The following is a 27,860-nucleotide window of genomic DNA, read 5'->3' on the forward strand; positions in this document are numbered from 1 at the left end:
CTCAGTTTCCGTTTTCGTTTTCGCAATGTGGCTCGGCGAACCCGGCCTTCTCTTTTTGCTTACCCGTAGTCCTACCCTGCGGCACGTGAAACATGTCGCAAAACGTCCAACAGAACTGCACCATTATTATTATTGTTATTTTCCTTCATTTGCGGCAAGACTTTAGACCAGTTTAGACTTTCTTGGCGTTGAGCAGCTTGATTGTACCTGAAGGAGTCAGAGTCACGAGAGAGGAAGAGCGTGAAGGAGACGCCCATTTCAGCCGCGTCGGGCCTGTTGCAGCAAACGCCATTTCGGGCCTTAGCGGCCACGTATCCAAACAGTAGGGAGTTTCATCAGCGGGTTCTGCGTGGTGTTTCAAGCGAAGTGCGACGAGGAGAGCTACGAAACCTGTAGGAAATCCATAGAAAAAGCGGTGCATCTTGCCAAGTGCGAACAACTCGTGACCATGTATACTTGAAAGTGCCACGTCCTCTGCTAAACTACCGCGCGTTGCATATTTTTGGGGCGCTGATCCTGAATGTCTCAGAGCCGAAGACCCTTCGTTTTCGTCCTTCAAGGACAATACTTAATCAATTCCAGAAGGAAGAAATTGACAGAATATCATATACCGTTACGTCTAATAAATATTCGGGAAATTTTGACACGCTTGCTTTTTCCCCTGTGACCTCTCTGATTTCGGTGACCCTGCCATGTCAGACGGGCGCAAAGTTAGCTTTATTAGCGTAATTAAAAGCATCAGAATGATGTCACACTAGCCCGACAACGGCAGGCAGTTCTACCACCACCAAGGTATGATAATACCTGGGGACACCCCGTCCAGAAAGCGAAATATGATGTGTCAATTAGCTGTCAATATTTTATTCTCAATAAGTCCACTAATGTGTAAAGAGTAGAGGTGCCCGAATATTCGAAATTTCGAATACGAATCGAATATTTGCGACATTCGATTCGTAATTCGAAAATTTAATATTCGTAAAAACTCGAATATTCGATTTTTTTTTTTGAATATTATTGCAGTTTATTGCAAAGCTGTTGCGGGCTGTGCGCTGGAATTTGTACGTTGCGGTAACAACGACGACTATGTATAGTATACAGCTGCAAAGCGACGCGCGGAGCTTCCGAGGTACGCTCATTCCGAATGCGTCGCTACACGTTCGGAAACTGAAACCGAAACAAGTACACAGTTGTGTGCAGTCGCCATTTTAAAGCCCGCCATAGCCAAACGCGAAACCACGGTACTCTTCGTGCATCGTCAACACAGTCGCGGCTTTAGTGGATTGCAAACGAACTCTGAACATTCGTATGAGGCCTCGGTGAAATTCCGGTCAAAATTCCGGTAAAATTCCGGTGAAATTCCGGTCGAAATTTTGTTGGTGTTGAGCTGAACACCGCCGTTCACAGTGCCATTGCATGCACAGCCAAAACCCGCTTCTCGAACGTGTTTTTTTTTTTTCGGTTTCAGTTTGCGGTTGTCAGCGACATCGTATATAATAGAATCATGGTCGCGTGCAATGACGGCGATAATTGAGGAGTGGGACGTGACGATATTTCGACATTGTTTCTCCAACTCCGGCGCTGTGCGACCGCGCATGTTAAAAAGTGCCAACTAGGACGACAATAACACTGCAAAGTCATTTGAAACTGCACTAACTGTTGTTACACCTGATAGCAAGACGCATATAAGCCCGACCTGCACGGAGCGATTTTGCTCGCGACTCGCGCGCGTCGGCGCGACAAAGCTTTGAGGCAGATTTTCGCCGCGAAATAAAAGAAGCACTCAACACGATCGTGGCGGAAACAATCACGCGTGATGAGCATAGCCATACAACATCGTCGAGGTTCGTGGTTTTACTGCGCTCATGAATTAGGTTGTTCGAAACTATGCATTACCGTCGGGAACGATGGTCTCACGCGTGACGTCACGCGTGAGAGCACACTGAAACCGTGCTGTTTCTCGCTTACACGACAGATGCGGAAGGCATTGCCAGTGCATGAAGAGAGCGCTTGCCACCTTCATTTTCCTTCTGAGATGTGCTCATCACTAAACCATCCCCGGCATTCCGAACATGGCATTGCCCTTTACTTCCACTCTGTGTGTTTCACCAGCACTTAGAATGCCAACACAGGTGTTCACTGTTCATGAAAAATTTTTGAAGTGCAAGTTTTTTTTTTTTTTTTTCAAGGTTTTCAGCTTGCCTCATGAGAACAACAGGACATTGTTTCATTGTAAAAATAATGTTACTTTACATGTGCATCTACGCATGTATGCCCTATGCTAAGCGAGTACATATTCCTCATTAGCACTTGAGACATTTTTCTAACGATCAGCAGAACACAACTGGGACGATGCTTGTTTTTGGGACTCAATTAACTCTTTAAATTAAAAAAAAACACTTAACTTAATTAACTCTTAGAAGCGTCTATCCTATGACGTGCGGTATTCGATTCGATGTTCGAAGGACAATCCTGCACATATTCGTATTCGATTCGTATTCGAAATTTTCGATATTTGTACACCTCTAGTAAGGAGGAGTCATTTCCTTACATTTCGGCTGAACAGACGCTCGCGGAGAAAATGCAATTTCTAAGCATACTTCAAAATGCAAAGTGGACATACGTGTTCGGTGTGGTCACTGCTGCCTCTGTGTGGCGCTGCAACGTTTGGGCTTGCAAAATCCTACTCGTCTCCTGTACGGTGTAACATTGCGCGACGGTTAGCAAAACGCTATCGACGCTGGGATCCAGCTGGGGGAGTTGGTGGAACCTTGACTGAATGCCTCGCGATGGCATGAAGAGATTTGACGAATGCAAAACAAGATGGAGATCTTCTCCATTTTCACGTTCTCATACTAGATGATTACAGCACAGACACAGCAATATTGCGATAACAAGTGGAATTTTCCTCACTGGACTTTTTTTTTTCTTTTTTAAGAACTGGTAGCTTTCCAGTTGTATCAGTTTTGTTTTCAGTATGTACCTCCCCCCAAATTTTTGTCGGGTCTGCTTATTGTAAACTTTCTCTCTCTCTGTATATATATATTTATATACTTGTATACGCGAACTTCACACCTTGTACCTGATGAAGCGTGGTCCCCCACGCGAAAGCTTGTATATATTAAACTAAGGAAGCTTCAGTGTTGCTTTTTGTATTGTGCTACATTTCTTATCGGACTTGACTTCCCCTGTTTCACCGAGATTTTTTAAGAGAAGGGAAAAACAAAATAAATCGCCTTTTATTCAATATGTACGTTCAGAAGGAAGGCTATGGTACAAACTGCGAGTATTCCTTCTCTTGGAGAAGAGATTATCAAAAATAGAGCCTTTTCTTCTTTCGTAGCTTAGAAAAAAAGATAGGAAAAAAAATCATACAATGGAAGACTTGATATCCGACGGCTGGTGGCCGGAGCCCTCGAGCAGAAGAACAGAGATCTGTTTCTCGTCCTTTGTAGTTATACGTCGTTTCTGGTATCGAGCGAACCTGCAAGAAGCAACAACTGTCGTACTCAAGCGACATCTGTATCGAAAGCCGACATAAATATCACGAAGGACGTTCGGTAACACTAGCTACCTGTTAGACCAGAAGCAGAGAATTACATAAATGAACCGTATTTTAGATAACTTTGTCAAACTGTGCATTGGTTCGACGAGGTAGTGATCCACAACGCACAATGAACCACCAGATCACTCTCACGCTTTGCAAATATCATTCATAAACAATTTACAAAATGCTGAACATGCTGCAAAAATATACATTACAATTTTTAAAGCAGCAAAAATCAGCACGGCATAAATGACAAGAGTAATGAACAGTTGAAAAGTGTGTGTCGCTGGAGTTTGTGACGTTACCAAGTCCACTGCTCTCACCTGACGCAGACGACGTCGGAGTTCAAATTTGAGTAACCTTCACAACAAATCACCAGACGAATGGACCTTTTTCACAACGGCTTATGCGCATGCGCACGACCTTGAGGCGCCGGAGAGGGTTATCTTCGTCTTCATTAGATGGCGCAGTATGGGGACGACAGAAGTGGGGACCAGTGGGGAGACCGCACGAACGGCGCGAGCTCGTCGGTCCCACTCCGGACCGGTTTTGGTCCTTTGTGCTACCCACGAGGATTTCTTTTGACGCGCTCTGAGCGTGGTTCGTTGGAGAGCCGCTCGGATACGACGGGTATGTGAAAAAGGTCCCTTCCATATCAGCCCGATGCTTATGGACGAAGGGACTTCGTCGTTGCGTCTGACACGCTACGCAAACTTCTACATGTTCTCGGATAACCAACGGACACCAGCTGTCCAAAATGCCTAATGTTTATTTCAGGGCAGGAACCCATACAGTGTTTGGAGTTGCGGGGTCATAACCTCACAGTCCGTTTAAAGACCGTGACAAACTCACCTGATGAGGACGGTGAGCGCGGCCGCGAAGGCGATCATGCTGAGCACAAACAGGACAGTGGCGAGTGTTTTAACGTAGAAGGGAAGCCTCGTCGCCAGCCGAATGTTACGTAGCGTGTTCTCTTTTGCGTCAGCACACTGCACGTGACGATGGTTCCACAATTAATTTATATACAAATTGAAAGTGAATAGAACACTCAAACAAGCACATACAGTACTTGCTAAGTAAGGTTATACTTGTTGTGAACGGGCACATACTATATGGGTACATATATTACTGATAAGTATGGCCCCGTGTTTTCGGTTTTAACCGAAAAACACCGAATACAGAGGGACATTCCAGAAACGACGGCAGAGAAAGATTGTTGCACATGCCCAGCAAGTTGTTGATGCATATCAGAAAACCATACAGAAATACGATGGTTGCGAAAAATGTCCGTTCACTTTTTTCGTTGGCCGTAAAACGCCACCGCAACGAGCAACGCCATGTTGAATGAGTGTCGTGCGGAAATTACATTGTGATTTCCATTCGCCGATCACTGTCGGGTAAGCCATGTACAGGCCGGGAAAAACATCGAAAAACGCTGATTTCGTGAAAATCAATAAACACCGAGAAACATACGCCGAATTCGCTCAAAAATAAAAACCGAAAACTCGGAACCCTACTTGACGGAACCCTACTTGATAACTTGGTGACGGATGCACTGGGCATACGGACAGAGTAATTGTGTTTGGTTGTCGCCAAATCTATTGGTGCTAGCTTCTCACTCGACGGCGCAGTGGCCAAACGGTGGGATCAAAGGATTTTGATGCGGTCGTGATTTTGATGCGCTATGCACGCTGTTCCTGCGAGGTGTACCGCGGCTCGCGCAGCGCATCGCTATATCCGGACACTGCGGAATCGTCAACAGCGTGCCGGCGCGGTTCGCGATTGTTTCTAGCACGCTATTTGTAACGGACAGGTTTTTTGTGTGTTTCATTTTAATATCGCAATATTTAAATATTGATATGTGGTTCACACCGTCAATCTGGCACAAATGTATTGCTTTGCCTACGGGGCTCCTATTTTTTTGAAGATATCCGAACAAGGACGAACCGTGTGTAGTGGAACGGAGACCAACGTTTTCGGTGGGCTTCGTTTCGAAACTTGTACTCAGGCTGCTTTTGAGCAGTACCTAATACGAAACGTATGCGTCGCGCCATTACAAGTGGGTACCTTGGGTATATGGTGAACTGTACGTCGATACCTCGGGTCGCAATGATGGCATCGTGAAAGGAAAACTGCTTACCGTTTCCTGCCAGAAGAGTGGCACCACTTGACTTTGAATGTTTTTGAAAGGACTGAAAAAGGAAGAGAGAGATCATATTGTTATTTTTAATTCGTTGCTGTACACTTCAAAGCTTAGAATACTTAGAACACTCCCGCTTCCAGGAGATCAAATCAAATGGGAACCAAGTGCGACAGGTGTCTTAAATGACATCGTTTACAACATCTATCGAGCGAGATAACCAGTAACGATCTTCATTGAACTCACTCGCGTGGTAACATCAACATACGTCAGTCGTAAAGGTATACATAACATTTTGGAAGCACACATAAAAACAGACTCTACACGTTGAAATTGCTCGCGCGTTGCAAGTACAATCACGTCCTGCTTATTCAGAGTTCAACTAACCGGGAAACTTGTTATCCATACAATACACACCGGTTCCCATCCTCCAACTGGCAACTTGCCATTTACCAGGCTATCTCAGTATTGCCATGCCTGGAGTGGACACATGCGGTACATGAGGCGCCTTGACCGAAATATGCTTCTTCCGTCATGCCAAAGGTCTTCTGCTGCACCACTAGTCCGCAGATTTCTTCCTGGGTACTGACACTAGGGAACTAAATGCAGCATTGTAGTGGTAGCTGTCGGTAGTGCGCATGTCGTCCTTGCCCGTTCTTGGTCACCTACTGAGACGTTGCTGTCTCGTGCAGCATCGCTGCTCCGCGGTTGATTGGTTGTCACCTCCCAGTCTTCACAAGGCAGTCATCTCTTAAGCCACGGGAGGTGGTCGGCACCGCGGAGAGAAGAGTGATATGGCGAACCATGACCACGTTCCAAAAGCTTCTGGTCTGAACCCACCGATTGATCCCAAGCACATTCAGTCTTCAAGAGCATTTCGTGATTGTCGAGCAGGAGTCATGCAACTGAATACTGCCTCCGCTATACAGCCACCAGGGAGCGTGGCAAAATGCTTAGAACGGTGAAGTGGCGCCTGAATTTCGCTATATTGCTCTCGCGGATGATGGTCAAGCTTCCTCCCTCAATGATGCTGTGATTAGTTTCTGGGTCTATAAGTAAACCAATACTAAAAGTTTCGAAATACGTATTACATCTTTGGAGTACTTCCCCCATGGACCTGTGCCACCGCAGCCTGTTCTCTGTTAGGGGGCCCAAGGAGCTGCTGATGTGGCGAGTGGTCTGACGGACGCTTATGCGGTTGACATTTGAGTGGAATGTGGAGCCTTTTTGCTAAAAGTTCGCAAATAGGGTATGCTTTCTGTGCGAAATCTTTAATGTATCGCCCAAGTGGAATACAGTGGAGGTCCAAGACGGCATGCCAAGTTAGACCCAGTAAACCAAATATGTCCCAAGGATATCCTGGGGAAGAACTGAATTTGACATTTGGATATCCCAGGGATGTTCGTGAACGTCCCGTTTACGTCCGTGCGACGTCCCTGGGAACAGACTTTCTTCCTCATTTTGCAGTCCGGGGGACATCCTATGAACGTCTCTGTTGGATATCTGGATGTGAATGGGACGTTTACCGTTTCATATCAAATTAGCTTGTATGCTGAGCACTATGCATTATTATTCAGTTTTTGTTATCTGTCCACGTTTTAGAAATTGTTTTGGATAAATAATTGACATCTTTTATTTGAGAGCGGTATGCAACCGCTGTATATAGCTCATGGAGGTAAGAAACTAAGGAGAAGCCCTAAGCGCCTCTCCCAATGCAAGCGAGCGTGCTGCGACCCGCGCATGGCATTGTGGTTAGTTGCCCACACACGTGACCCATAAACGTCACGGCAAGACGTCATAAAACATGGCGTCCTCCATGTCCGCGGCGTATCTTACCTGAATACAGAGACGAGCTGCGGCCGAATAACTTGTTTCCGCTTTCATAACATATTTGGAGTTCGAAGTTATCACACCCGTTGAAACACAAGATAGATCATCTCAGTGTGGAAGCAATGGATCACTAAATCGCTAGAAGATATACGTACGTCATCGTGACATTGCCTGGCTTCTCTTCTGTTTTGCTATTTTGCTGCGATTTATCACGCGGCAAATGTTGAAACAACCCATAACCTTCAAAGTATTGTGCGAATGGACTGCTTGAAGGTAAGGCGTTTGCTGAAGATGAAGTTTGCTAAACTTCAAAGCCTCCGCGCAGACCGCCATAACGCCGAAACATGTGGGGATCACGTGACCGGGCAACTAGATGGGCGTGGTATTGCCAGGAGCGACCGCTAGAGGGGTCCCACGGCCTTCCGATCTTTTAGCCCTCTCCTTAGTTTCTTACCTCCATAATATAGCTATGGATACAGCACCTATCGGCAACGCCACGTGACCTTGCGTATCCCATTGTTGTTATGGGAGACCGCTTGCACTCGCACATACACACATATGTGACATCGAGTGAGCACTACCTACGGAGGCCTGTGGTGGCCTCTTTTGGCGTACTGGATGGAGCATATACTGAAATGAGACTTGTAGGAGTACGTTCAGTAAGTGTACAGCGCGGTGAACTACGATTGTAACGGTGAAGACGTCTTGGTAACTAATTAGTTCGTGTGCCAACAACGCCGAAGCATAACCGTTGATACTTCTGGCGTCCCTTTCTCACAAACATTGTGTTTTTAATTCAAACTATCTTCCATGATGTGATTGCTCTGCAAATAATGGTCTAAACCCTAAATGTTTCTCGCTTTGCTTACGTCATTCCAGTAAGCGTCACGTGTCCCAGATATGTGCGCAAAATGCAACGCGGTGGGGCAATTCTTTTTACATCCTGCAGATGTCCCTGGGAGATACAATGTCGGACGATTTTCATTGTCACATTGTGGACGTCCAAATAACGTCTGGTGGACTTCCTGGACATAGGTGACGTCTGAGACTTTTCTGGGACGTCCCTGGGATATTTCTGGTTTACTGGGGAAAGCCACGTGCAGTACATTCAGTGTTTGAACATCTGCAACGATCACCAGTTTCTTTGCGTCTCGGCGAAGTCAGTTGAAAGAAACGTGGTATCCGAGGACTGTTCAGTCTTGGCATAGCCGACGTGTTTTGACAGTTCAGTATGTGACCAGCACTATCATCGTCCAGTCCACCGCAAAGCAGTCCACTAGAGATTTACAAGCATATGTTATCAATCGAAGTAGCGGGAGTATTAGTTCATCCAAATGGCATTTTAGATTTATGGAGACCGACTGGTACAATATTAACTTTTTTGTGACAGCTTTCGGGATCCTTTTGGATTTGCCAATAATCACACTGTATTTATCAACTATTTCACATTTTCCAGCCTATAGACACAACCTAGTGCGTTACCAATGCCTGACATTGGGTCTCGCCTCGTAATCGTTGTCAGCCTCAGGTCGTCGACACAAAGACCCCAGAATATTTCCTTCTTTCCAGCGTGTTCCCATTCAGCATTCAACCTTGTTCTATATGACCTGAGTTCAGCATGTGGCACGCGGTAAGGCGCGAGGCATATAGAGCTTCTCAGTCGACAGAATGCCTAAACAATGTCGAAATGCGCTAAGGATAATGTCCCTATCTGTGCGACGATATTTGACTACATACTTATTTGCAGAAACTATGCCAAAGTCCCCGTACTGTAACCTCCTACGATTTGACTTACTCGAAGCCCGGAACCTGCTGCAGAAGAACATTGAGTTGAATGCGTGCCCTTGCAGCCAGTGTGACGCCAGTTACCTGCAAAATAACCTTTATCAAGACAAAGCGCTATGTTTCCACTTTCACTTACGGGATCACTATCCAAGTACAGCATGTGCTGTTCCCCATTCGGCTTCAAGCCCTGTATGGCATTTTGTAATGAGGCATTCGCGTTCAGGAAGTGAGGCAGTGACATTGCAATCGGCGCTCCTGCAAATGGAGACTGTTTTTGGTCATCTGACGTCGTAAACGTCATCTGTCGCAACTCTCTATTCCCCGACGTCTTTCCTGTTTATCTCGACAGAAATACTGGATACTTTCTGTGTTTTCATACAAGATGAACAAGAACAACACGCTCATCTTGACCTGTCGCATTGGCACAGGTCACGTTGTTGCAATGCCACATCTGCATTGTGGATGCGTACCCATTCGTAGAGGTCCTAAATCTGCAAGGCCGGAGGGCAGTGTCCTTGAGCCAGCGTAGCATGCATTCTCTGGAACGAGTTCAGCACTGGCGAACGCTTTCTCGTCGAGCGAAAAGCGTCGTGTCTTGATGCGGTTGACCACCGACTTTCCAGCATACGACAGAGGCAATGACCTGAAATTCATATTTGGAAGATCGGCACCGAAACTATCTGGAGCCTTGTCACACAAAAACTTTCTGAGTCCTAGCAGAACATGGTTGGTGAAACTTTTCTCCGGAGACTGGAAGGGCGACGGAGATCGCACAATTCCTTCGTAATCACTTTCGGCTTCCATTGAAGTCATCACTATGCATTACGTTCGGTGTAATTTTTTTTCTAAGATTATGTATGGGACTATACCATACGTATTACACGCATGTTTGTCCACGCGGACCTATAAGGGTATTTTCATAGACTACCTACTGTACGGGTTTCACAAAATTAGAGTGCTTTCTTTCTTTCTCCTCTCCTTCTTTTTTTTTTTTTTTTTGTACACCCGTACTCAACCTATAAGAACGACACGACACCGAGTTCGTCAGCCCTATAACAAGTAAGGAGAAATCAGTGCCGTGTATTAAAAGGGAGTGGGCCATTAATGGGACATGCCTATACCTGGAACCCCACCCACGTTTTGAGCTCTCTGGCAAATCACAGGTCAAAATACAGTTCTCTATTATTACATCCATCCAGTACTTATACCTCATCCTTATTTACTGGGTGCCACCATTTTGGGGAAACTAGATTGATTTTGATTGAAACGGATATCACTGGTGACAGACGTATTTTGACCACAGAATAATCTTTCAAAAATAAACGCGTAAGTACCCACTGTTAAAAATATATCTCCCAGAATATACGCTTAAAAATAAACGCATAAAAATAATCGCCGAAATATCCCCGTTTAAATATAAACGCTAAGGAATCCACAGTTAAAAATATATCGTTAAAATAAATCGGTTCAGAATCCCCCCAAATCCACCCTACAGTTGCTAGAGTCATGTGGTATGGGCAAAATCAAGGTGAACTGCAAGCAAGGGGCTTAACCTAACCTCACAGGACCAAACTAGCCTAAACTATCCCAAACTAACCGAAACCAAACTAAACTAACCTAACATAACATATGATATAACCCAGCGTAAATTGCAATCGGTCCGCCTCCGTGCTAGATGGTGAGGGGATTTTGAAACAGTTTATTTTTAATGGTGGATTATTAAACGGTGATCTGTAAGCGGGGATAGTAAGCGGTTTATTTTAGGAGATATATTTTTAACCGTGTATTTTTTAAGCGGATTATTGTTGAATGTTTTATTCTTAAACGTTTATTCTTAATGGTGGATTTCGGGGACCCCCCGTCGGGGGTCGGAGCACTACATACTTCTCGTGACGTAGAGTGTTGCGGCTATAGCTATTGCAGCCAATATAGGAACAAGTGTAGGGTGGGGTTCAAGTTTGCCATTCTTGGGTTGAACACGAGTATTGGCAAGTCTCAGTCTATGGCACACGATCCATGGAAGTAAGTGTGGTTATGAAAGAGTTGACTAGCGTTGATCCTAAGTTCTCATGAGATGAAAAGAAATGGTGACAACTGATTTCCAAAGAACACATTGAACGCACCGCTAATGTAAAAACGTGTTCACCTGAGGAGATCTGGTATGAATACAGCCTGGTCATTTGAGGCGGAGAATGGGGGTCGCACTTGACCAACTGGAAATGCGGAAGATTTTTGTAGTGGATTTCGATGGTACCAGAAGCTATTACCGTTTAATAACTATTTCACCGTTAGATGACTCACATGAGCCTTGGACGATGTTGCATGGTTCCGTCCACACTGGCACGTGACTGAAATGATGATGTACTTTGGAAATATTGTTTCGAAGACTGTTCTAGCATCCAATTTAAAGCACAACTTGATAACTTTGTATTTTTTAATATATTTTTTAAATATTTCTATGCACAGTGGAACCAATGAAAACGCTTCTCTTACCTCCTGCCTGTCAGCCGAAGAAAAAGAACAGCAAAAATTAATGTGCGACCATTGCACAGAAGTGTTACTTACGTTTCCCCATTGACAAGTTGAATGTTGTTGACCTTGGTGATGTCTCCTTCACCGGTAAACATGGTCATTGTCTCACTGCGAGTTCCGTTTTTCTACACGGAAGAAACCTAGTTCAGTGAACGGAGCACACCCTTCCAAAGGCAATGGGAGAACTATGTGGGCGTACGTACATCGCCCATGAAGGAAAACGTCTTGAAAGAGTCTTGAGACTTCTTGCCAAGGACGTCGACTGCGGTACGAAACCCCGAACGGAAGAGGCCGCTCAAATCTTTTTCTCGGTCCTTGGCCATTTCCTTTAGAGTTACCAGAACATCGGGATATCCCTGGAATGTCAGCTCGCGTATAGTGCGCCGCACCAGGAGCTGCAGATTAAACTTCTTCACTGGAATTCGAGCCAAACCCCTGACCACAAAGCTCTTCCCTTTGATCTGGTCGGCAAAGGCCTAGAAGAACAAAGGCACAAGGTTCAGTTCTTCCCTCTTGTTTCTTACACTATAGCTTACCGCTAATGGTACATTGATGATAGTGATGACGTCGTCTTCGGTACCTCCAGATTCTTGCTCGTCGAAGAAGTAGAATATCTTCTGTGTAAATGTGACGGTACCATTCCCGTTGAACGTAATGTTATCCCTCACCCATTTGGTCCTGCACGAGAGACGTTGGTACATTTGCGGTTTCTCAATGGTAATGGTATCGCGACGTTACAGTAAGGTTTGTCTGCGCAGTGTGGCGACATGGTTGCACGTGCCGCGGGGGTTCTTTTGACGTGAGCCGGAAATCTCTGACACACGGTGCTGGAAGCAATATGCTTGCCTCCCCCACATTGCTACCGCCCTCAGCCGGGATCGAACCCGCGATCTTGAGCTCAGCAAGCCAGCATGTTACCGACTGAGCTACCGAGGACGGTGCGGTTTCTCGATTGGAAGATAAAGGCGCTAAGACAAGAAACAACTAGGTCCTGGGTTTTCCTCAGACGCATTCAGACATATGTCGGCACAGTTCCCTTAGAAGTAGGCCCAGGACGCCCATTCCCCAGGGAGTCAGTCGTGACGTTGCACACCTCTGTCAGGAGCTCTTTCATAGGGACCACCACCACCTCCATTTACTGCAACACGCGTGCCTTACGGTAGCTTTCGTCCGCTGCGCGAGCTACTGCCGTCGTTAAAGGGACACTAAAATGCAAAAACGACTTGCTATCAAATGAAAGCCCGTGTTTCAATTAGTGTAATGCAAGCACAATTAGTTCACACAGCGCTACCATTTAGAAGAAAAACGCAATGAAAACAGAGCAGTCTTTGGCGGCAACGAATGGGATCCCCTGGTGGCAAAGATTGGCGGCATCCAATGAGACAGCAGGAGAAGCGCGCGCATACCTACCGTGGCCGTGTAGTTTTGGAACGGGCCCGATCGTAGTGTTCCGTGTATGCGCGGCATGATGCGCACTACTGCATTTTTGAATACCGATGCACTGAACTGTAGCCCACAACAATACCCAACAACCCAATAGCATTTGCGGTGCATTGAGCACACATTCGCTGTGCATGCATGAAGCGTTGCCAAGGCTGTTGTGAATGAGTCTTGAAGCGCACTAGGCTCTTTGTACTCATGAGGGCAGAACGAGAATACGGCGGCAAAGCGCGAAATGCCTTCTAAGTGCCTAAAAATGCTATATCAGCACTAAAATAGCAAGGTACACGAGCTCACTTGCCTGTACGTGTATGGTCCTAACTCTCTGAGCTGAGCCGGAGCTCCCCTTTGAATCTCCTCCGGATTGGTGATGTTGAAGAAGTAGAATTTGGCTGCTGTTCGAAATCCCAGTCCAACATCCCTCCACAACTTGTCTGTCTGAGATCCTTCCCGCAATTTCACACGCTGCACCGGAACATTTGTCAGAAATGGTCCCTCATGACAACAGACAAAAAGAAAAAAAGAAACCTGGAATCATGCGGATGTGGCCCAGTGCCCTTGAACGGCAAGGGAATAAAGCGGTACGGCAGAGTCCGCTTCGAGAATCAAAGAGAGGGCCCCTTGAAGTGGACTAGGCGTTAGGGATCCCCAAGAGAGGTGCGATAATATGGTGGAAAGAGAGGGCCCCTTGAAGCGGACTATAGGGCTTAGGGATCCCTAAGAGCGGAACGATAATATGGCGGAATGAGGGCCCCTTGAAGCGGATTAGGCTTTTGAGATCCCCAAGAGCGGAGCGATAATATGGCGGAAAGAGAGAGCCCCCTGAAGCGGACTAAGACTTTAGGAATACCCAAGGGCGTACTGATAATATGGCGGAAAGAGAGGTCCCCTTGAAGCGGACTACAGGCTTTAGGGATCCCCAAGAGCGGAGCGATAATATCGCGGAAAGAGGGCCCCTTGAAGCGGATTAGGCTTTAGAGATCCCCAAGAGCGGAGCGATAATATGGCGGAAAGAGAGAGCCCCCTGAAGCGGACTAAGACTTTAGGAATACCCAAGGGCGTACTGATAATATGGCGGAAAGGGAGGTCCCCTTGAAGCGGACTATAGGCTTTAGTGATCCCCAAGTGCGGAGCGATAACATGGCGGAAAGAGGGCCCCTTGAAGCGGACTAGGCTTTACAGGTCCCCAAGAGCGGACCGATAATATGGCGGAAAGAGAGGGCCCCTTGAAGCGGACTACAGGCTTTAGTGATCCCCAAGTGCGGAGCGATAATATGGCGGAAAGAGGGCCCCTTGAAGCGGACTACGGCTTTAGGGATCCCCGAGAGCGGACCGATATTATCGCGGAAAGAGGGCCCCTTGAAGCGGACTAGGCTTTACAGGTCCCCAAGAGTGGACCGATAATATGGCGGAAAGAGAGGGCCCCTTGAAGCGGACTACAGGCTTTAGTGATCCCCAAGTGCGGAGCGATAATATGGCGGAAAGAGGGCCCCTTGAAGCGGACTATAGGCTTTAGATCCCCAAGAGCGGACCGATAATATGGCGGAAAGAGAGGTCCCCTTGAAGCGGACTATAGGCTTTAGGGATCCCCAATAGCGGACAGATAATATCGCGGAAAGAGGGCCCCTTGAAGCGGACTAGGCTTTACAGGTCCCCAAGAGCGGACCGATAATATGGCGGAAAGAGAGGGCCCCTTGAAGCGGACTACAGGCTTTAGTGATCCCCAAGAGCGGACCGATAATATGGCGGAAAAAGAAGGCCATTTGAAGCGGACTAGAGGCTTTGGGGATCCCTGAAGGCGGAGTGAGAATAAGGCGTCTAGACCCTTTACGTCTACGTACGAACCAAAGGAAGAGTTGACGACGAAGCGTGGCTGTGGGAACCAGTGCCTTCCGGTCATGCGCGCTGCCAATTGTACCGCGGCCGTAGCGATATGGCTCTCTTTTTCCCCATAAGTGTCGACGTTCGTTCTCCATTGCCTGTTTACCTCGTTAAGGAGCTTCCGGTAGATGGTATCAAACTTGAGAAAAACAACGGTGGTGAAGATGAGAAGTAGTAGGGAGAACCCTATAACAGTAGAAGCTGCAAAGAAATACATCAGCCTCATCAGCGAAGAAGACGGACGGTGTTTTATCTGTACATGCAGACAGTATGCAGCAGACCGTAGTGCTGTACATGCAGACAGTATTTTATCTGTACATGCTCACAAGGCAAGTGTTAGCATGCCATTGAAAATCATTGGCAAGGTAAAATACAAGGTAACACATCAATTGTACGAGATTCCATTTACTGGAGCGCGCGAGTATAAAGTGCTGTATTCGTCACCTCTAACCCACCTCAGGCAAGGGACCAAGTCGATGAAGGTCCTAGGTGTACGAAACTCGCATCCCCATTTTTTTCTTTATCACATCACCATCACCGGAGATGTCCGTCTACTTGTTACAAACTTGTTATAAGACTCTCGGTACCGTAAAAGGCACCGCCGAAACGAGGCAGCTTGGAGTAAGTGCACGTGCAACACTTAAAGCCCCTTCACTCGCTCTGTAGAGGCCTCCCACGCCTGCATGCATCGTCCGTGCCATTTCACGATGGAGACAGTTCAGCAGCGTGTGTGCATAGACTGCTGTTTTTGGCCCATCGGGGAATCATGCGCTGAAACGGGCTTAAAGCTGTTTACAAATAATGCGCTACATCTACATGATTACCTTCTCCCCCACCCCCCTTCTACGCAGCAAAGTCGGCTCTCCGGAGCACATGGAGCGCGCTCCTCTTTACTAAGCGGGATATCCTTTTGCGGAGTGTAGCGCGCTCCCGCGCTCCTACCAGCAAGTCGGAGTGCTTTTCGTCCTCTCCACCCTCTTCGCCGGTTGGACCCCCCATCGGAACACGGCTCTACCGGAAAAGAACATGCAGTGACACCCAGAGGCGCTTTGCGCACGCAACGTGCACACATCACGTGCATACGAAACGCTCTCTTTGCTTGAGGACTCGTTTAGCAGAGGTTCCGGAGCGAGAGGGACGGAGTGGACGGAGCGCGCCCTACAGAACCGCTACCATTGGCTACACCTTCCGCAAGATTGCTGTGTACGGGCCTTACTTTAGTGTATTGTACGTGTTTTAATATCCACAGGGTATGCAGCATGCTGAAACGTGCACGTGACGGGGCAACCGATGAGATACCGTACAATATACACCCACCGACTCTCCTCCGCAGCTCCATCCCAAAGGAGACGCATGCTCCTCAGAGAATCTTGCTACCATCCCTCGGTTTTACCGCATACATCTGAAATGCACAAAAAACGTTTCGTTCGAATATAACATTCTCTTAGACTAGCGTGAGACTCCCAAGTCAACACAACAAAACATTCCCCAAGTATACATCAGATTGCTCGAAGTCCTGCTTAATTAATCGATCACTCTATAAGGGCGGGCCATGCAATATATTTTTCTTGAATGAGCCTTGTGCAAAGCAGCGTGACCTTGGAGGTAGGCGTCCGAACTGCTGCCGTGACGTAAAGATTACCGAGCCCTACGACCGGCACCCACCATCGGGTCTCTGTCCCCGTGACATTAGCCTCACTCATTCTCTTTCAGACTCTCTGAAAGAGTCGAGGGGTTTCTGGAGCGTGCTCAGATCAAGGACATAGAGCGCGCGCTACAGGCACGACAGTATTCTTTTTTTTTTTTTTTTTTCGAAAGAGCTGGTTATATAGTTCTGGTGCTGGAGTGATGCCTCACTGCTTTTTTAAAAGTACCGGTAAAGCGGGTAACACGTTAATGAATTTGCGTGGTTAAAATATCGTCCGACACAACGTGCAGTGGCGTTGCATTAAAACTTACACTTGGTAACACAGCGTTGGTAAAACCACGAAAAGTCGTATTAGAACGTCGCGGGAGCTTTCCGCTCACTGCTTGTCAGCTATATTTCGCCAGTAGTACGATTCTTTGCCTGTCTTTTTTTTTTATTCTTTATTCATGGTTTCTCGTAACGGTACTATGTGATTTATGTGATTCCAACTTTTTGCGTATGTTTTGGACTTTCCAAACTGCAGTAGCAAGATTATAGTACTCTTCAATCAGAAGAGTACGTGATTGCGTGAGACTCGATTTGGACACTTGAAAGTTGTTCTGGACTAACTATTAGAAACGCTGGGTTCTCAAAGGGAGCCCAATACGGGCGCCTTGACCGCCATTTCTGACCCTGGCCAACAGGAAGGAACACGAGGGAAAACGTGCAAGTAGATGTAAATCGCTCCGCCCTTAGGGATTCCTGAACCTTAGTGCGCCTCAAGGGACCTTTCATTCCGGTCGTATTCTCGCTCCGCCCTTAGGGATTCCTGAATCTTAGTGCGCTTCAAGGGACCTTTCATTCAGGCCGTATTCTCGCTCCGCCCATAGGGATTCCTGAAGCTTGTTGCGCTTCAAGGGAACCTTTCATTCAGGCCGTATTCTCGCTCCGCCCTAAGGGATTCCTGAAGCTTAATGCGCTTCAAGGGACCCTTTCATTCAGGTCGTATTCCGGTTCCGCCCACGGGGATTCTAGTGCGCTTCGAGGACTTTTCTATTTGATTCTCGACCTGTATACTCTGCCGCAGCACGATCTCTTGCCATTCCCTCCACTCAGGGATCATCCGACCATCTTACAGCAGCCCTGGTGTCGCAAGCGAGCTTCGAAGAATGCGGACAATTGTGAAGATATTGTTGCTTCGAGGGATACAGTAGATGGGAACATTACAATGTATACAATTACGTGAGTGAAGCAATAAGGGAGTGCTAACGCTTCCTCGTAAGCGTCTGAAAACAACTTACAGATTGTAAATAAGGCGTTCCTCCTTTCGGTATACATACGCCGATACGTTATGCCAAACCATAATAGCCGACAGATTTTTTGCTATGTGCATATGTCAGCGAGCTTTCATTTTATAGCTTTGTTTTCACTGTCCACAGGTTTTCCTTCGAGGAATCACGTACATGATGACCTTGAACGTCATAGACCTTCTACATGGTGAGCACCTGTCTCAGCAGTTAGCTACTTTGCATCTCTTTCGAAGCACGTGCGCGTCACAGGGTAGGTTAATTAGAGGCGATGTTCCCACAAGAGAGTCCGAACGGATATGACAGAAATTACATGCAGCTCAGTGCTACTAACAAATCAGGATAAACGCAGTGTATACACTTTCTTCGTCTGAATTGGTGCTTTTTTTTATTGTATCGCGTTGTTAATGTAAATTATATTGTTATGGCGTGTCATCGCGTCATGGTTTACGAAGACAGATTCTGTGCTACGTTCAGCGAATGCGAAGTCAGTGTCTGTCAGCAAAGTGTTCAAGCGTTATCTAGCGCTGCCAGAAGGACGACATTTGCAATAGTTAATACCGCTATTATTTATCGTTTTTAGACAATTCCCGTGGTTGTGACCTTGAGGAGTTGTTGCGACCGCCGTAGATTGTGTGGATGTTACATAAAGAGACATGCCATTCACGATAGCCGAATTAATCCTTTGTCTTCAGTCAATGTTAGCGCCGCGAAGCAACTATGGCCGTGAGCGGCGTACCGACGTGGACAGCTAGACAGAGTACAGCATGAAGGAGTGGGGGGACAGGGGGGATTAGTATGCGTCCTGGACCGACTTCAGGGGGAACTGTGCCCACATTCGTCCGAAAAGTCTTCGGAAAACCCAGGGAAAACCTCAAACAGCACAGCCGGTGGTAGGATTCGAACCCACCACCTCCCAGTCTTCAGCACCGCCTTGGCTACCACCGCAACGAGCGGGCCATGCCGCTGGTTAGGAAATTAATGGCGTCAAGATACATAAGGAGTGGCTCACGGCTCAAACACTGGAAACACATAAAAAAGTACCGTTTCCGAACAAATTGCCCCAAGGATTCCTTATTTTTTCCATAATAAATTCCAAAGTATTTTCCTAAATATAAATAAATTCCTAGATATCTTCCTAAATATAAAAAAATTCTAAACAATATCCTAAATAAATTCCTTATTTTCTGCCGAAAGTAGTTGCCTGTCTGTAGCACCGTGACCCCTTTTATTACAGCTCTTTCTAGGAGCTCTTTCTGTGAGGATTGGTCGCTTTCCTCTCCTACTGCACTTCGGCAAAAAGTATAATAAATAAATAAAAATAAAAATATGCGGGAGTAGCGGTCACCTCAGGTCCGCGTGTCCCAAGTTTCATACGTTTGCATCATGACTTACGTCAAGCAGCGGGCAGAGAGGCGGCACGTGTTCGAATCCCGGCACCGGCTGTGCTTGTCTAGGTATTTTCATTGGGTTTTCTTTCTCAGACGCTGTGAGGCATGCACAGTTCCCATAGAGGTCGGCCAAGGACGTATACCAACCTCGTCGCCCTCGCACTCCTTCCTTCTCTTCCCTCTCCATCTATCCACGTCTACACACCGCTCAAAGCAACGGTGGTAATACAGAAAAACAGGAAGGCCACCAGACCCTTGAACTGCGAAAGCGGTAGGCCGCGAAGACGATGTCATTCTCCACGAGATGCATTATCCTTCTCCATGATGGATTATCTACACGTACAGTTTCGACTCGTAATGTAAACACCACGACTGTCACTCCAATTGCATGACCAGAAGGGGCGTTCCTTCTGTCACTTACAATAGCCATATGGACGGACGAGCGATGTTTCTCGGGCGAATAGGCCTCTACGGAAGAAACGTCACTGTGACGACATCATGACGTTGGTAGACATAGCGAAGCCGAAACAGCACAATGTAAGAAATTGCATAAATATTTTACAGTACGAAAAGAAAGACGTTGCTTTCTTGTGACTCATTGATTTTTTGGTATAGTAGCTCCAGTCTACCAAGTTGGCGGCGCTGTTGTACCATCTGACGTCATTTGTTTGTAAACAGGGAGAGGTGTATTCCTCCGAACGTACAACAATCCCAAACGGCGCAGTGTTATAAATGTTAAAGTGCAAACATTTGGTTGGATGGCAGGCGTTTTGCCAAGGTATATACCTTAGCAAAACTGACTGGTGAGCATGCTCATTCATGCCCACTCACGCTTAATGTGGTGAACGAGTTGAGCATGAGTGAGCAGACGGAGAGCTGAGCAGAGAGTGTGTGAGCATGAGTAAGCAAAACGGCGAGCTGCACAAGAAAAGAAGTGAGTGAGCATGAGTGAGCGAACAGTGAGCTGCACAAGAAGTGAGTGACCATGAGTGAGCGAACAGTGAGCTGCACAAGAAGTGAGTGACCATGAGTGAGCAACCAAGGAGCTGAGCTGGAGATGAGTGAGCTGGAGTCATAAGTTCCGACCCCTGCCCCATGAGTGGAGTACTTTGTTTGGCAGGGCCGCACGCACGAAAGAAGACCCCCCCCCCCCCCCCCCCCCACTGCACACTAGGATCCGATATACCAACCATCATCCCGAATGACATCGTTCTCTTCCCTGATTGGCTGAAAACACGAGGCGTACGTCTTTTTGTGACACATATAAAGTTATGGTACTTGTCACAAAAGGCGTACACGTTGCGCTTTTTATAAATTGGCACCGACAACGGTATAATTCTGTGCAATTGGCTCCTCTTCACGTGTTAGGTGATGAAGTAGCTGAGGTAACTGAGAAACAGAGTGATTTGGAGGTTTGGAGGAACGACTGACAAGTTGCGTGTAAATGACAAATGCAAAATGTCATCCAGCAGAACGTCATACTCGTAGCGTTTGAAATAAAAGAGCATGTTGACATCCGGTTTCAATTTCACGATGCCATAAGCATGAGTCAAGTCACGAGTGCGTGACCGGGACGGGAAGCGTAAAGGCGACAAAAGCAAAGGCAATTGAAGACTGTTTGGAGATACGACAAAACGTAATCAGCAATCGGTTGCTCGACTGCTTGGCAGAACAGAAACAAACGTCACGATAGCCAAATCGCCGGCGAAATTATTTATTTATAAATACTTGGATGGGAATTTAATCGATATATTTTGCACGGTTGCGGCGAGCACAAAAGCTTGTGACAGCCTTTGTTTACCTTGGGTATGGGTCAAAGGCCAGTTGCAAATCCTGCTGGCACGCACCTTTCATTAACTGCCATTTTTTCATTTTTTCATGCACGCCCATTTTCACGGCACATTTCGCCGCTTTAGGATGTACTGATGGTGAGAGCGCACTTTTAGGACGGGTATTTGATGCCTGTTTTTCTTTTGTTTATTGTACGTAAAACTGCGCGATATAAACCGGTGTGCCGACAAAATACCCGCCAATCACCCCCATGCAACTGAACTGTCGGTACATTGTTCGGTACACGAGCTGAATGGGGTAACTTCGCCAACAATCCTGGTACTTAGCGTGGTACAGGGAGCATCCCAATGACGACTACTCAGGGATGCTCGCGTGTTTTCTGTGGTGGGTAGTCCTGCCTGGGTGGACTGCCCAAAATCCCAGAGCAAGAGGGTTAGCACACCCCTCCTCCCTCTCCTGTGCCACCATCATCTCTCCCCTCCTTCTTTCACCCTCCCTTGGGTGCACCGAGCCGCCACTAACTGAGCAGGCTGACCGCACCTTCCCCCTACATCATCCCACCACCAACATTTATATGGCAATTTTCGCCGGTCGATCTGGAGCGCGCAAATTGAATTCGAAGCCATACCAAAAGAATGAGGTACGGTGGGACCCAATCCCCCAGCGAAAAGCAATCTCCCTCCAGATAAGAGTTTGATGGAAGTATCGCGTGCGTGCGGCGAACTCGGCGAGTGCTCAAGAGCGAACCTGAAACGACTGGCGAAACGCGCGAATTCACTGCGGATTGACGACTTGAATTAACCATAAAACAAACACAAAGACAACGATGACCATGACGGACGCCACAGTGGTCGCTCCATGCGATAATTTTGCCCAACACACGGTTCTCTATAACGTGCGCTTGAAATATCACAGCGAACTGCATATCGTATCATGTAATCGTATACAGCGAAAAAGAAAGAGAAAAAGAAAAACAACAACAACAACGTACGATGACCTTTGCGCAGCATTAATGCATCTTTATCAGTTCTCGCCGATAAGAGCGCGTTGAAATGATGAGGTATAGGAAGTGAACCTTCCGTTTTATTTATTTGCACGAGATCCTCCTCGTTAATCTTAAAGAGTGAGTGGGAGATGTTCAGGGAGCGCGTTCCGTGTCCAATCTTCCTTGCAAGACAGTGTGCGCGTGCTGATGTGGTATCTTATCAGGACAAACAAGAGATTCACCTCAAACTTGGATTCTGATCGATAGCTTGCTTTACCCTTGCCAATGAACCTTTGGTTGGTTACGGCACCGCGCACGAAGATGTAAAAACAAAAAAAAAACGGAAAGACCATAACCGTCCAAGACTAAAATAGTTGACAAACTTAAATCCTTACCCCTGAATGAAAAAGTGGTGTCGAGCAGTTATGGAGTATCGGCAGCGAGTAAAAATTGAGATATGTAAAAAAGCAAAGTTCGTCGTTACACGTGATATTTCGTGGGCACCCTCCAGCAAAAGTTCCCACTCCACGCATATGTTGCCCATCCATCCATCCGTTTCGCGCTCCCTTCGAAGTGTTGCTAAAACTGGGTAAAAACGCGCGTTGATCCTCTGTATCCCAGAAACGAATGTTTTCGTTTGTATATTATTTACACGTTCACACTTCCTCTTTCCTTCGAGGTTCTGCTTGAAGCCTTCGTCAGTTTAGCAATTTTTCGTCGCAGCAAAACAGAGATTTGCAAATTGATATCAAATCGCGCGTACAAACCATACGAGCGTGCTCACCTTCGGACGTCTTGCGCTGACGGCGAACACTAAACACTACTGAATCACACGACGAAAACAACGAAAAGCTCGAGACCGAGCGCTACTTCCTTCCGGAGCATTATGCTGCCCTTCAACTATTGATAGACCACAGATGCCACGTGCGTTCGGTGCCAATCAAGATATTCACGGGGGAAAATAATGGAGTTTAAAGGCAAGGAAAATCGTTGACCTACCTCACCGAGCTCCGGCAGACGCCTGCAAAGCACAACGCACGAACTGAAAAACGACACCGGAGGCGAGAGTCAGGCGGGTTCGAGTTTCGGAAGTCTGTTTATGTTCAACTGTCACCAAGGGCTTCGACGACGCAGACTTGCAAGTTGCGCCACTATAATGCGGAATCGTTCCACGGTGGCGCGATTGTAAACGGAGATCTGCAGCTAAGCAGGACTCGCGTGTAGATACGCTATCGAAGCTCGGGTTTCAGGCAAATGCAAATGCAGCGCCCTTTATCAACCTCGAGGAAAATGGGGAAAACGTCCTGAGAACATTCACGCTCGAACATGACCTTGAAAGTGACAGGAAAAAAAAAATTGTGGGCTTGTTATACCTAATTGTTCCTCAATTAAAACCCTGCGTCGTACTTAGGAACCTGAACTATCAGCGACAGAGATACTTACCACCGCGCTTATACCAAGAAGTGCCTCCTGCACTCTCATGAACATGAAGGCCGTGCGTATATGACCTCGCAATAGTCATCACTGCACTCTAAAAACAGAGCTTCACCGCATAGCACGCCCCTAGACAACCATCATCCCGAATGACAACTTTCTCTTCCTTGATTTGATGAAAACGGGGGGGCGTACTCCATTTTTGTGACAATTATGAACCGAATAATGCCACAAAAATGGCGTACGCCCCCCCATCAGCGGAAAGAACGATGTCACCCGCGATGATGGTTGACTAGGAGCGTGCTATGTGGTGAACTTCATTTGAAGACATATGTCGGCACAGTTCCCGTAGAAGTCGGCCCAGGACGCACATTCCCCCAGGGCGTAAGTCGTGACGCTGCTGACCTCTGTGAGGCCGACAACGGCGAGCCCTTTCACCATCACCACCACCTCATTTTTAAGAGTGTAGGGCCCGGGATTTTATGCATAAAAATCTTCCAAAATATGCGGCGCGAAACGTCTAAATATGCACAAAATATGCAGAAATATTGATGATGCCGGGAATGTTGCTCCGAAAACTTTTGCGTACCTTGGAACTGTAATTATCCAAAATGTGAAAAAAAAAGTTCTACAAATGAAAATGCACATTCCTTATTGGCAGTTGGGACGTACGTTCACGCGCGCACATTCAGACATTCCTGTATTGCAGTCATTGCAGTATGCCACCATAGTCATAGTCAGGTTTCAGAAAGTGCACAGACGCACACACACGTGCATTTTTACGTGGTTTTGACAGTTAAGACCACGTACTGCGAAAATGTGCGCTATGTCGCTGGATGTTATTCCGACCAATTAGCTATAGCGCCACATGTCCAGACAGCTCTTCGCTGTGCTGTTCGTTTCTTTCACGAGAACGGCGCTCAGAAATTGCAATGCTTTGATTTCCTTATTTTTATCAAGCACAACTTGAAAGATGAAAGTCACTGAAAAGGTTAGCCAGCTGTAGGAGTCGAACCCGGGTGAACTCGAACACTTGAACTCGCTGTCTACTTGTCGCGCGTTCCGCCTTCAGAAGTTGGTTCTGGGCGCTAGTGGTGGCTAGCCCAATCCATTGATTGCGTAGAACGTAACAGCCTAAACAGTGGCGTCACCCGGTGCGGGAGCTCCGTCAACCCCCCACCCCATAGCCCCCACAATAATGTGACCCTTTCCATCCGAGGCGATACACGATAAATAACAGTATCATATCGTACGCAGAAAAAAAAATCACATGCTCGCCAAGGGCTTCTTATGTTGGCGTCGCCTCGCTACAGACAAAGAGAGGAGGCGGCGGTACTGGTGCAGCACGTCACCCCCTTCTGTCGCATCACCCGGTGCGGATCGCACCCTCCTCACCCCCCTAGTGACGCCGCTGAGCCTAAAAGCAGCGTAGTATCACGGTCCATTAATAGTTCAAGGGATAGCTCAAGATTGATCAAGGGACCGTGGTCGTAGCTTAGATGTGTATATCTGGAACACGGGTTTGGGGCCGATGACCTCCGTGAACAGTGGCAAAACAAAGGGAACGGTGCAAGGGAACGGAAAGGCAAAACAAATGACGTCGAAATGTGACGTAATGTGCAACCGAATGGCGCCGAAATATGGCATAATATGCGATCGTCATATTATATGACGATCAGGAAGAAATATGCCAAAATATGCAATTATATGATACACGAAACATTGTAGAGTTGTGTAGAATTGTCATATTATATGGCTAATATGAAACCATCATATTATACGACGATCAGGAAGAAATATGCCAAAATATGCAATTATATGATACACGAAACATTGTAGAATTGTGTCGTTGTGATTGGTCATGTATGAAGAAACGTTAGAGGGGGTATCCGTTAGAACGCATCAAAAAAAAAAAAAGCATGTTGTGGGAACTCCCGGGCCCGTGTCGTCACACTCTCGCTATTCACCGAGTCTCATGATTGAGGAAACGTCTTTCATTGCAACACAGTAATTTTTTTTTCGCCTTTTTATATTCTGCAGGCTCAACTGAAAGGTGTAAATAACAGCGAACTTGTAAGAAACATTTTCTTGAGTATGAGACGAAGACACGCAAAGGGTCTCTTCATTCTCAAGGAAATGTTACCCGTTCATTACACCAGCTCGCTTGCCTCTTAGTTCATTGCTCAGCATAAACAACGAAGGTTTGTTTGTTTGTAAGAAGGAAAAAGAGGTAAAGAGGTGTTGAAGAAGCTGTTTGCAAAACACCTATCCCGATATTTTTTTTTACCGTTTTAAATGCAATACATCCCCGTGAAATGGTATTTCAAATACCAATGTAGAATATGCAATTTGAAATGGTGATTTTTTTTTTAGAATGCACTACTGAGAAGGGTGTTTTATAAAACCCTCGTGTGCAGAATCAATAAAGAATGGTGTTTTGTACGGTGTGAAACTTACACCACAGACGTGTGTCCCATAGGCCAATATATTTATGAAAAATATTTATTGTGTAGCACAGCGTTCTTATTCGACGTTATGGCAGCAGAAATAAACATTTCTGTTACTTTCACTTCGTGGTAGAGACCTTTGTGGGGTGGAGACATTTTTAGCCTGATCAGTTCACTAAGTATTAAGAATAAAGCTTTTTCGAGTGAATGAAATGTGGTCAAACGGCGGTCGACAGCTAGTAGAACTGGGCGTAAAACATCATTTTCTAAAAAATCTTATTACATACAGCAACAATCGCTTCAAATTTCCTATATTTCCACTAGGCAGACGAATTATCGGTCCTAGAATGCTGGAATTCCACAACAAGTGCCTTCAACAACACTACCTTCGTTTACTTCCGTGTTAGCACCGCGAAGCAACTGTGGCTATGAGCGGCGTACAGACGTGAACAGATGGAGAGAGGACAGTGCGAAGGAGGGGGAGACATGTGGGTTAGTACGCGTCCTGGGCCGACTTCAAGGGGAACTGTGTCGACATTCGTCTGGAAAGACTTCGGAAAACCCAGAGAAAACGCCAGCCGGTGCGGGGATTCGAACACGTGTCACCTCCAAACCTCGGAACAGCGTTACCTCTAAGGTAAAACACGAGCAAACTTGCCCCAGCAAAACCGAACAAAAAAAAACACAAAAAAAACACAAAAGAACTGGAGAACGCAGATAGCACCCAGGCACTCCTGCCAACAATAAAGATTTGAAGCGCCACGCACGCGCGCGGAATCTCACGAGTCAACATCAACGAAACAACATCAACCCTTTTAGAAACAGTAGCCTAACGAGACGTTATGCTGCTCAAGATACCACTCCAAACATAACTGGAATGCAAATTATTGAGCATGTGGAACAGCACTGTCCAGATGCTGCTCCTCGACTCACCTCTACGAATTCGCGTCTCGTTGGAAGCTCGCCGACCGCGAGCGTATTGAATTCTCCGGTGCTCAAAAAGGGAGCGTGACACGTGGAGTTTTAGCTTTCGCAAGAGCTCTTCATCGTCGAGCTACTGGTTAGGCTTATGCAGCTCTCGATGCGATAGCGCACTCGCATAACCGCAGTGAGTTTTACGTTCGAAGCTGCACGCAGCCCGTTTGTTACGCATCAAATCATTTTGCTGAAAGCAATCCACATGTGTTTTATATGGAAGTTCCAGCTGCAACAGGTGCGCACGATAATCGCGCACGTTTGTGGAGTTAGTCAGACAGACTTGGGCTAACATCTCCAAAGCCCCCATAGAAAACGAAACTAACGCGAATGTATGCGCGGGGATAGCCTCACTTTCGCGTTTCTTGCAGAGAAAGAAGATGGAAATTTTCGCGGCAGACAATTCGGCAGGGCCAGAAAAACTCTGTTCGACGAATTTGGAGGGCACCCTCACGAAATATTCGTCCTGTACTTTTTCCAAGCGCGTTTCTCCTACTGTTGCCACCACTGTAGAAAAGTGTTCAGCATTGCCAGCGAGGCCATTTCTGAAATATTAATCCACATTCAGTCCGTGTTCGTCAGGCGGATTTTGTCGAGAATTATGCCGACATATGCCGAAAAACCTCGAGCAAAACGCAATGCCGGATGCGAACCCGTGCCCCCCTAAAACGTCTATTCACTAAACTGGTAGGAGTGCTTTCATTGCTTTGAGAATGATGTACAGCTGGCATCAGAGTTAACTTGAACAACG

At 46.7% G+C, this 27,860-nt stretch overlaps 1 protein-coding gene across 3 annotated transcripts; it reads right to left on the bottom strand.

Annotated features, from left to right (window-relative positions):
* Nucleotides 1-3,218: 3,218 nt before the first annotated feature.
* On the bottom strand, nt 3,219-27,204 carry LOC135394027 (platelet glycoprotein 4-like). 3 transcript variants are annotated; one of them, XM_064624455.1, is made up of 15 exons: nt 27,068-27,204; nt 16,470-16,554; nt 15,259-15,353; nt 13,573-13,736; nt 12,368-12,509; nt 12,035-12,307; nt 11,865-11,956; nt 11,601-11,647; nt 11,446-11,512; nt 9,770-9,942; nt 9,436-9,554; nt 9,310-9,383; nt 5,685-5,736; nt 4,397-4,533; nt 3,219-3,481 (listed from the first exon to the last, which is right to left on the bottom strand). In XM_064624455.1, exons 2-15 carry the CDS (start codon nt 16,489-16,491, stop codon nt 3,367-3,369), a joined length of 1,572 nt encoding a protein of 523 aa, XP_064480525.1. In that variant the 5' UTR covers nt 16,492-16,554; nt 27,068-27,204; the 3' UTR covers nt 3,219-3,366. The 3 variants fall into 3 exon arrangements, with proteins under 3 accessions (XP_064480525.1, XP_064480523.1, XP_064480524.1); XM_064624453.1 differs by lacking the exon at nt 27,068-27,204 and adding an exon at nt 23,253-23,419; XM_064624454.1 differs by lacking the exon at nt 27,068-27,204 and adding an exon at nt 23,038-23,194.
* Between the last annotated feature and the right edge of the window lie 656 nt (nt 27,205-27,860).

The sequence above is a fragment of the Ornithodoros turicata genome, chromosome 5 (genome assembly GCF_037126465.1).
Source record: "Ornithodoros turicata isolate Travis chromosome 5, ASM3712646v1, whole genome shotgun sequence".
Taxonomy (NCBI): Eukaryota; Metazoa; Arthropoda; class Arachnida; order Ixodida; family Argasidae; genus Ornithodoros; species Ornithodoros turicata.

Bases quoted from the DNA above. Each gene is read 5' to 3' on its own strand.
- LOC135394027 (XM_064624455.1), bottom strand. From the start codon at position 16,491: ATGGAGCTGCGGAGGAGAGTCG. The intron at 12,510-13,572 runs GCAAGTGAGCTC...TCTCTCGTGCAG, and splicing joins TTAGGACCATACACGTACAG to GACCAAATGGGTGAGGGATA. The intron at 4,534-5,684 runs GTAAGCAGTTTT...CGTCACGTGCAG, and splicing joins CACTCTTCTGGCAGGAAACG to TGTGCTGACGCAAAAGAGAA.